Here is a 9,594-nt window from a genome sequence, read left to right on the forward strand (position 1 = left end):
CTGAATATATATACAAAAATCCTGAATATATATATACAGAAAGTCTGAGTATATATATAAAAATCCCGACTTTATATACAGAAAGTCTGAATATATACTGTATACAAAAATCCTGAATATATATACAAAAATATGAAGCGTATTTGACCACACTGTTCGTACCGGTGCGCAGCTGCGCCTGCTACCACCGAGCAGGCGGCACAGGATCCCTATAAAACAGCCCCTGCATATGTCATATTTGTAACCCAAGTATTACAAAAGAAAATGTAATAAATACGTTAAAGAGAATAAGAACAGATCACAGTCATAAAATAATCTTAACGATCTAAGATCACTGAATCACCGGGGGATTCAGAGTAACGTAATGATAATTTAAGGGTGATAAAAATTGTTATAATTCGTTATAAATACTTGTTTGGAAATATATTATTTCTATATGTTATTATTTGATAACGCTGTCCATTGTGCTGACGATCATTACTTACGTCTCCAAAAAAGGAAAAGAGCAACAGTAATGCAAAGAGTGATTTATGTTAACTTTTATTTGAAGAAATTTTGTTTGATAGCTGTCATATGACGTAGTGTACTGTGTTGTGAACAAATATTGATTTGTTCACAAGTTCCTTTTCGACTGGCGGAAAATGTGTTGTTCTGTACCGGATTGTTCATTCTTTTTTCTGCGTTGGGAGTGAAGCGTGATCTGTAAAAAAGGGAAAAAGAAAGAGAGCGAAAAGGAGAGAAGAGAAGCAGCGAAGAGTGAATAAAAAAAGACGTTCATATCGAAGCTGCTTGTCTCGCATTGCTGTGATTTTCTAGAATACTTTTTACGCCCCGCTACGTGGGCACAAGATACAGGAGCCCTGCCGGCGGTGGTAGCAGGCGTAGATCCGCCCCGATTGGGGCACTGTGGTCAAAAGGGTTTGAATTTTTTGTATATATATTCAGGATTTTTGTATATATATTCAAAGATTAACCACCTGAACGGCATGCCATAATATTTCTACGTATATGTTTTTATATGTACATATACTTATATATGTATTGCGTGTTGCAGTTAAATTTGTCTCTGTGATGATGTCATCACTGCTTATATATATAAATATAAATAAATAAAAACAAAAAATACATTCTTTTTACAAGCTAAGCAGTTGTGATTACATAAGTCATCCAGCGAGCGGTGCTTTTTCACCGTCTCAGTTTTACACGCAAGACTGACGTCATAGTAAGAAAAAAAATTCGCAGCTATAAAACAGCATAAAAAAATCCCAGAAGAAAAAAAAAATTAATAAAAAAAATTGCTTAAAAAAACGTTAGAGAGGAAGGAAGAAGAAAAGAAAAAGAACAAAAAAGTAAACAAACAAGAGAGGAATTAGAAAATAACGAGGAAAATGATTAGAAAGAAAAGAGTAAAGAAGAAAAAAGAGAAGCAGAGAAATGGAAAAAGAAAAAAAATGATAAAGTATAACGAATGAAAAAGAGAAGAAAAGAAGAAAACCTCTGACCTTTAGTCTCGTTGTCCTCAAACCTTTCGCGTTTCCTTCAGCGTCACCGTCGACATTTTCCACTGCTGTTCTAAAGATAAAGGTTCAGGGAGAGTGTGAAGATTTCTTGGCTTTAATGTCACTTTTTTTTTCTTTCATCACACGGACGTGACATTTATTTTGTCAGAAACCCAACCCTCCCTCCTCCATTTACACAGTAGTTTTTACTGTACCGAACGCCATGATCAGAATCCTGTCTGGACATTTAAGAACGGCCCTGATCGAAAATAAGAAAATAATCTTCAGTCCTCATGGCATTTGACATTTGGAAAAATATGAAATTCTGTGACATTTATCTTCAGTAAAGCTGTGTGAATATACAGTACAGTATATTTTAGAATATTTTAGTTTCTGCACCAGAGTAATATATCACAAACACATCCTTCACCTTATATGTTTTTTAAGCAATATTGATATGATGTAGTAATACTTCCTATTATATATTTTAAAGAAAACAGAGAAGACAAGGTAAAAGTTGACATTTATAAATGACATAAATATAATGTAAATTCTACATACTGTAATAGATCTTTAATAGATCTTGGTCCAAAACCGAACAGTCACCAGTGTGTGTGATTTTTGCAATAGGTGTGCTGTACAAGAGTAGTATATCCATATATGAAAATATATATATACACATATATATACATATATATACATTTATATATGTTATATATATATATTCATATTCATACACACATATGTATATATATATAGATACATATATATATATGTATGCGCAAGGATTTTTTACACATGAAATTCACCTCCACCATGACATCACCTTATTGGCAGCTGTAACAATCAGTGCTGTGGTTCAGTGGATGATCAGGTCAATAATTGATGAATGTCAGTGGTTACTGTTGGCAGTACCTAAGGGTCTCAGAGCTTCAGACTCTGCGGGAAACAAACTTCATTAGGAAACTGACTCATGCTTATCAGAATAATAAACACTTTTTAATTTGGTTCCTAAAGTGGAGGGCGCGTCCCACATGGTATGCAAAAGCTAATATGGGCGGACAGGGAGCAGCAAATCGTTTTCACTTTGAATATTTTTCTTATGTGTCAATGCAGGTGGTGGAGGACTCTCCAATGATCCTGTCTACAGTACAAATATTTACATTTTTAATTATTATTTGGTTTGGTTTTTTTAGTTCAACATTTACCTTTATTTTAGAATAAATGTTAATTTAAAAATTTGCCAAAATTTTTTTTAAAAACCTGCAGCCAATAAAAACAGTAGTTATTCAGTAAGAAAAAAAATGGACTTTATTAAAACTATTAAAACTGTACACAAAACAAAAAGACTGTTCACATGCGACATGTGTCGTGAAAAGCTTCCAGAGTTCTAAAATCCCTCCATGTCGGAGGAAGTCCGTCCTGAAGGAAACGACCGCAGCGCTGACATGGAGACTGGAAGAGTTTTATGTAGCTACGCAACCAGGTCTGCAGGTGAAACAAGTAAAAGGAAAAAAAATTAAAGCTCCAGGAAGAGCAACGGTGTTTGTGACAGAAACACAGGTAAGTGATGTCTCACCATGAAAGATCGAACCACTACATCAGGCATCTGGGGCAGCTGGTAGTGGAGCAGCGCTGTGGAGGCGTGGTCTGTCACCTGGGAATGTACCAACCAATCACAACAGCTCAGTCACCTGACACAAGGTTTGTGCGTATAGACTAATACAGACTTATCGTAAGTATAAGTTGCACATGTATAAGTAGCTGTAGCTGATGCTGCAATTCATATCCAGAGGCGACTTATACACAAAAACATACAGTATCATATATGGCCATAAGAGGGCACAGTCCACACTCATGCGGAGACAGCATTTCCTCTTCATCAGGCGTTGGTAAAATTGTTAACAAGTGATTAGGATGAAGTGATTCAAGAGATCCAGTGATGGGGAATAAAATCAGGATCTCGTTGACCTTTGTTGACTTTTCATGCTAATATATTTATCCTGCGTTTTTTCGGCTGTAGTTTAAACAAAATTAAACAATTGTTCTTGAGTTTTTACAAAATATTTTGAAAATAAACGTGACTTTTTAACAAGTGCAACTTTACTACGTATTTATTTGGACAGATACGACTAGTACCCTAGTGCGACGTATGGTCTGGAGAGTACGATTTTGTCTTACCTTCTGAAAGACCTGGTACTTAGACTTGGTCCAGATGTCCAGCTGGAAAAAAAAAAAAAAAAAATCAACCACGACCACGAAGAGAAATAAAAAAATTACACAAGTTATGAACGTGAAACATCACTTGGATTTTGACCTCTGACCTTTCCGTCCTCATTGTAATTATTCTCGTTGTATCCTCGAACAAGGGTTCTGTCGATGAAGAGCGAACGCATGACAAGAAGTGCTTTAAATACCTTGCCCAAGGTCACCTGACAGAGGGAGAGGTCAAACAGAGTTGAGTGAGACAGTGTTGGTGTTGACTTCACGTTGTATCAACACTGTTGGTAATAAGGAGTAGAACTCGTACTAGTAGTACTGCAGACGTGCCGTTAGGTCTGAACAACTCGATGGTCATATCAGGGAACATTCGCCCAATACGAGAGATGACATCATCAACATACCTGTGAAGAGAGATATATACATACATATATACACACACATACTGTATATACATATATATATTTGTGTGTGTGTGTGTAGTGTACTATTGCATTAGCACTACTCACTGAGGAGGTAGTACCAGAGTACTGGGCTGAACTTTTGGTCTCCGCTTGGCTGAAGCTCCCATCTGATTGGCTGACCTTTTCAACGACTGCTGGTTTAACAAACTGGAGGCCAGACCTGCATGGTACTGCAACTACACACACAGACAAAAGAAATACACAAAGAAATAAATGCACTCAGTGGAACGTGCGTGCGTGTGTGTGTGTGTGTGTGTGTGTGTGTGTGTGTGTGTGTGTGTGTGTGTGTGTGTGGGTGTGTGTGTGTGCCAGATGCAATTGCTCCTCTAACATCAGATGTGGTGGAAACACAGTGAAGTAATCTTGATGCTGTAGTGGCAGCTGCCGGTCGCCGTGGCAACGTGACATCAATAAGACTGGCAATGTAAAGTCAGTACTTAGTTGATTACTAGTCAAACAGACTCAGCTGGTCAATCAACCAAAGATCACTTGACATCAAAGCGAAGGAGGTGAACCGACGGACAAAGGTACTTTTTATGTTGCATTCAATTCACAATCTCTCTGAAATCTGACAGTCTCAGTGAATGGCAATGTTGGTGCCCCATCCCTGGCCAATCAGAGGCATGACCGGGGTGGCATTGTTTAAACAGAACAGGCAGGAAACAACAGAGAGAAGATGAAGAGAAAAACAGAGAAATGCAACAAAGAACATCATGTTAAAAAAAAAAAACTAAACTGGAACAACTTTGAATTTAAAATAAAACACTTTGAGTCACAGAATGTATTCATAATTTTTTTGAAAATGTTCCTCTATTTCAAAACAGAACATGATTAATATGTTATTGTATGGCTGCTTGATGATGGAAAAAAACTAAATTACTTAAATTCCATATATTCCTGTTGAACTTAACAACCAAAATATAACAAGATATTTTATATATATATAAATATTGCTAAAAAGAATAATAAACACAAGTAGCGGTAAATAAATTCAAATGAAAATTACCAAATAAAAAAGAAAACACAATGTTTATTAGAAAATAAAATACATACCATCTATCTACATTGTAACCTACATAAGAGAAATGCACATAATAAATATAAATTAGAAAGGTAGTAGCAGTTATTGTAATTAATGATGCTAGGATAAAAGAAAATAAATAAAAAAGTTATTTTGATGAAAATATATTTAGCCAGAATATATTCACAAATAAATATAAATGTAGATAATATTTTGACAAATTATATTTAATAAATCAAGTCAGTAACTCAATCCAAGAACATGAAGTCTGCTGCATGGATGTTCAGCGCTAACAGTACACATATGTACACAGTAAATGTTAGTAGTACTGCCATATAGTATTATATAATACAGAATGTGTATTTTATTGATGTGATTTTAACTAAAATCTCTGGAACCATAATAAAGTGCTATCTATCTATTTGTCTAATAATGTAAGGCTGTTTTCATGAAACAGCAGTCTGGTTGATTAGCCTGTGCTAATGTTTACCTTGTTGGACCACTTGTAGGCCTGCAGCAGCTGAGAGTACAGAGGAGTTTTGTCCTGAACTGGATCCAGACTAAGAAGGCCGCTGTTGTGGAGGGGATGAGACTCCGAGGGGCGTCCAACCAGACCACTGAGACGCTCCAACTCACTAAGACAGACAGGTGGAAGACGAAGAAAGTGTTTTAATTCATATCAAATGTTAGCATTGCAGCACAGCAGTGTTTCACAGAAACAGCAGGGTCGATGCTGATTACCTATCCTTTATAAAAATAATAATAATCTCCAGACTTTCCAACAACAATTAAGTACTTGATAATCAGAGTAACGCGTTTTAACAAACAGAGGAACAGCTGACGTGTTTAGTTCCGTCTCGATCCATCAGTCAGTACGTCTACCGGAGGAGGAGACCCTTTTAACCGTTTTTACCACTAAATCAGAGTCTTTAGAACGTGCAGGCCTCACTGCTATCTACATACCACACTGGGTGATATAATGTTCTAGTCGTGGATAGTTTTGTTTAAAAGGAAAAAGCAGAGCCCTGTTCCAAACATTTCTAGTGGTACCCGATGTCACTGACTTACTTGAGGTCTCTGTTAACCGCCTGCAGGTTGTCCTGGAACTCGGCTATAAACTGCTTCTCTCGGCCCTCAAGTGTCTCTCGGTTCTTCATCCCATCTTTGAGGAACTCGAAAACGCGGCTTACGCTGGAGCGTAGAGCTTGGATGCCGCTTATGGCGTGAGAAAAAGCCTCCAGATTCACACCGACGTTTACAACGTCCGCCATTTTCTTTGTTTCTATGAAAGTGGCGCTCAGTTATGACGTAGTGTTATGGCGTCTGAGAAGGAAAAAAACAAATTTATTAACATTTAACAAAATAATGACAGTATTGTTCTCTTTGCAAATCCAAGCTATTTTAATTCTAAGTATTTTTTCTAATTTTCTAATTTTTTTCTAAGTATTTAAAAAATTGTAAATAAAGTTATTTATTTTGCTATTAATAAGGGGCAGAATCAGAATGCTAGTTGTCCAAAAAGAACTGTAAAGAGACATTTGTTTTGTCTAGTACTGTACAAATGTTTGGGTTTTTGTTTATAAGATTTGAGAAAAAATGTAAAGTAGAACATGGTTGACATTAAATTTATTCTGAATAATTAATACTAATAGTGTTGCTACAACTGCTACTGCTACCACTACTACAGCACTACTACTATTACTACTACTACCCATAATAATAATAATAATAATAATAACAATAATAATAATAATAATAATAATAACAATAATAATAATAATAATAATAATAATAATAATAATAATAATAATAATAATATTATTATTATTATTATGAGTAGTAGTAATTATTTAGGTTAGTTATATTTAGCTATTCATTTTTCTGATTTGGTTTGTGAGAGAGAAATGCCAGTTTAAAGGGCCAGAGAGAGACTGGGCATAGCAGACAAAGAGAGTAATCACAGCAGGAGAGAGAGGGAGGGGGGAGAGAGAGAGAGAGAAAGAGCGAGGGAGAGAATTCATGGTTTAAAGGGGGAGAGGTGAGGAGAGAAAGATAGGACTTGACAGTGGAGGAGATTTAGTTTGGTGTGAATCAACAGAACAGAATTTATCAGCAGCAGAGGCAGCAGAGGAGGAAGAAGATGAGCGATAAAGGATACAAATAAAAATTGAACAAGTAAACAAGAAGAAAAGAAGAAAAGATTTTTTCAGAAGTGTAAGGTCAAGTGTTAAATCAGCTTATCAAGACTACAGGAGACGCCGGTGAGTAACACAAAGAAATACAGAGGTCAGAGAGAGGGGCGTCGTTATGATTTGGATGTTTTGAGAAAAGATATTTCAAAAGTTGTTATTGTTCAAAATTCTGTGGTCTGAGTACTTTTGTCAAGTAGGTAAAATGGTTTTAGATGTGTACCACAGAGATACAGGTTTTATTAAAAGAGAACGGTCTGTGTCATCTGTGTCCCACTTTAATCACCTCTGTGATCAGAACAGACACAGAAACAAACAAACAAACAGACAGACAGGACAGGTTCTGTTCATATCTGACCTTATTTCCCTGGTGCCTCGAGGACTCCAAACATTTCACTTCTTTCTCAGTGGTAGAAGGAGATGTGATGAATTCAGATTCCCGTCAGATTGTCAGTCTGTTTGTTGTTGTAGACCTTCCTTCGACCCAAACGATTTGAAAGCAGATATACAGAAGTCATTATGAGAATGAAATCATTACCAACATTTTTAAATGATACCTGCAAAACGTTTCGAGGCAGATTTACTAGTTGGACACATCAACTGTCTGTTAATAAACCTGAATTGATGATTTGAGATCTGTGGCTTCGAATTGTTGCAGCTTCCCGATTCTCCTCCCTACTTTTGGCTCAGAAAGTGTCACAGGTGATAGTTCTGGACTGTAGGTAGGTCAGAAAAAACATGATAATTATTGGACTGCATGTTTATGAAGCCAAATGTTTGTCATCCATCGTCGGAGGAGTCCGATAAACATGTGTTATTCTCAAAACTTATCTGTGACGATATCTTATGGCAAGGGGTTCCCAAACATTAGTCACTACTCAATACTTATTACATTTGTTTAGAAAACTGGACTACCAGAAGGACCCTCAGGTGATGGCGCCACCTGATGGATGGTGACCAAGGTAATTCATTATTTTCACCATGAAAGCCACCCTGTTTGTGGTGGCAGAGAAATGAACCAGTGGAGATTTGACTTCCTAACATACCTGTTGTCTGTCCAACGCTCAGCCCACCATGTCCCCTCTCCTCCTCGTCCTCTTCATCCTCCTGCCAGTGCCGAGCCGGAGTCAGACAGGAGGTCAGTTTGACCTGTGTCGGTTCCTGCGTGTCTCGGAGGCTGGGCCAGGCTGGGAGTTCTACGCTTGTCAGCCTCCACCTGCCAACATGAAGGAGGTGATGCAGATCAAAGTTGACCCTCCTGGGATCACCTGTGGAAATCCACCGGAGAAATTCTGTACACTGGTCAGAAAACACACACACACACACATAGAGATGAATATAGATATATACACTGACAGACATACCACATGGGGGCGGGGGAGAGGGGTCTCTGGTTGTAAATGTCTTTAAATGTCTGTAAATGTCAAGGACTTTTTTTTGGACATAAAGGGACAGTGGAGGTTGAGGACTTTTTTTTTTTTTTTTTTTGCATTTTTGTGATTTTTTCACAGCTCAACCGAAGATTTTTTACCACCAACTTCTCATGAGGCTCAAACTAACTGATCTTTTTGTCCTTACCTCGTATCCTTCTTCATCTATTTCAGTCATTATTATTTACATAATTACAGAAAATAACAATCAGGAAATAATTGTATTATTTAAATCATATAACAAACAAGAGCTGTTTCGTTCTCTTCCGGCATCTCCTTTGTCTGGCAACTAATGGTCGACTTGAAGACAGGGTTAATGCTTAAAAAAGTCTAATGACTCGCCAGCTTACACTAATGAAGACATACTGATAAAGTGTTTAGCCTGTAACATAATCAAGACTATAAATATTTCTTCATTCATCACTCTTTGTGGAGCGAAGATTGGCTTCCTCTTCATCTAATGACCTGCATCATCAAAAGATCGGGAGATAATGTCAACGAGAAGAATGTTTCCGTCATCACATGGTCTCCTGCAGGGTCCTTAGCCTCATATTTGGAACCACATGGTCTTCCCTTGTCTGTCTAATTGCCCCTTTGGGAAACTGAAGCCATTTCTGAATTATTGATAAGTGTAACGGTGGCAATGAGGCAAAAATCAGATGTCACTCATTTAATGGTTTACAATTTGCTTTAAGAAGATCAGTTGGTTTTATTTTGCAATTTTTCACATTTCACACTTTTTTTAATGTGAGAAGATCACTCTTTGGAGTC

The 9,594-nt window shown here is 37.0% G+C and overlaps 1 protein-coding gene across 1 annotated transcript; it reads right to left on the reverse strand.

Annotated features, from left to right (window-relative positions):
- Nucleotides 1-2,784: 2,784 nt before the first annotated feature.
- Nucleotides 2,785-6,507, reverse strand: med27 (mediator complex subunit 27). Its single transcript, XM_025053328.1, has 8 exons — nt 6,273-6,507; nt 5,695-5,839; nt 4,229-4,359; nt 4,030-4,123; nt 3,824-3,931; nt 3,681-3,722; nt 3,079-3,156; nt 2,785-2,987 (listed from the first exon to the last, which is right to left on the reverse strand). The coding sequence occupies exons 1-8, from the start codon at nt 6,473-6,475 to the stop codon at nt 2,853-2,855; spliced, it is 936 nt and encodes a 311-aa protein (XP_024909096.1). The 5' UTR covers nt 6,476-6,507; the 3' UTR covers nt 2,785-2,852.
- Nucleotides 6,508-9,594: the final 3,087 nt, after the last annotated feature.

Source organism: Cynoglossus semilaevis, chromosome Z (assembly GCF_000523025.1).
Source record: "Cynoglossus semilaevis isolate Cse_v1.0 chromosome Z, Cse_v1.0, whole genome shotgun sequence".
NCBI classification, from domain to species: Eukaryota; Metazoa; Chordata; class Actinopteri; order Pleuronectiformes; family Cynoglossidae; genus Cynoglossus; species Cynoglossus semilaevis.

What these genes read in the sequence shown, in the direction of transcription:
- med27 (XM_025053328.1), bottom strand. Translation starts at nt 6,475, where the DNA reads ATGGCGGACGTTGTAAACGTCGGTGTGAATCTGGAGGCTTTTTCTCAC. An exon ending in CCTACAAGTGGTCCAACAAG is followed by an intron (nt 4,360 to 5,694) that starts GTAAACATTAGC and finishes CTGTGTGTGTAG; the next exon opens with TTGCAGTACCATGCAGGTCT. An exon ending in ATTACAATGAGGACGGAAAG is followed by an intron (nt 3,723 to 3,823) that starts GTCAGAGGTCAA and finishes TTTTTTTTCCAG; the next exon opens with CTGGACATCTGGACCAAGTC.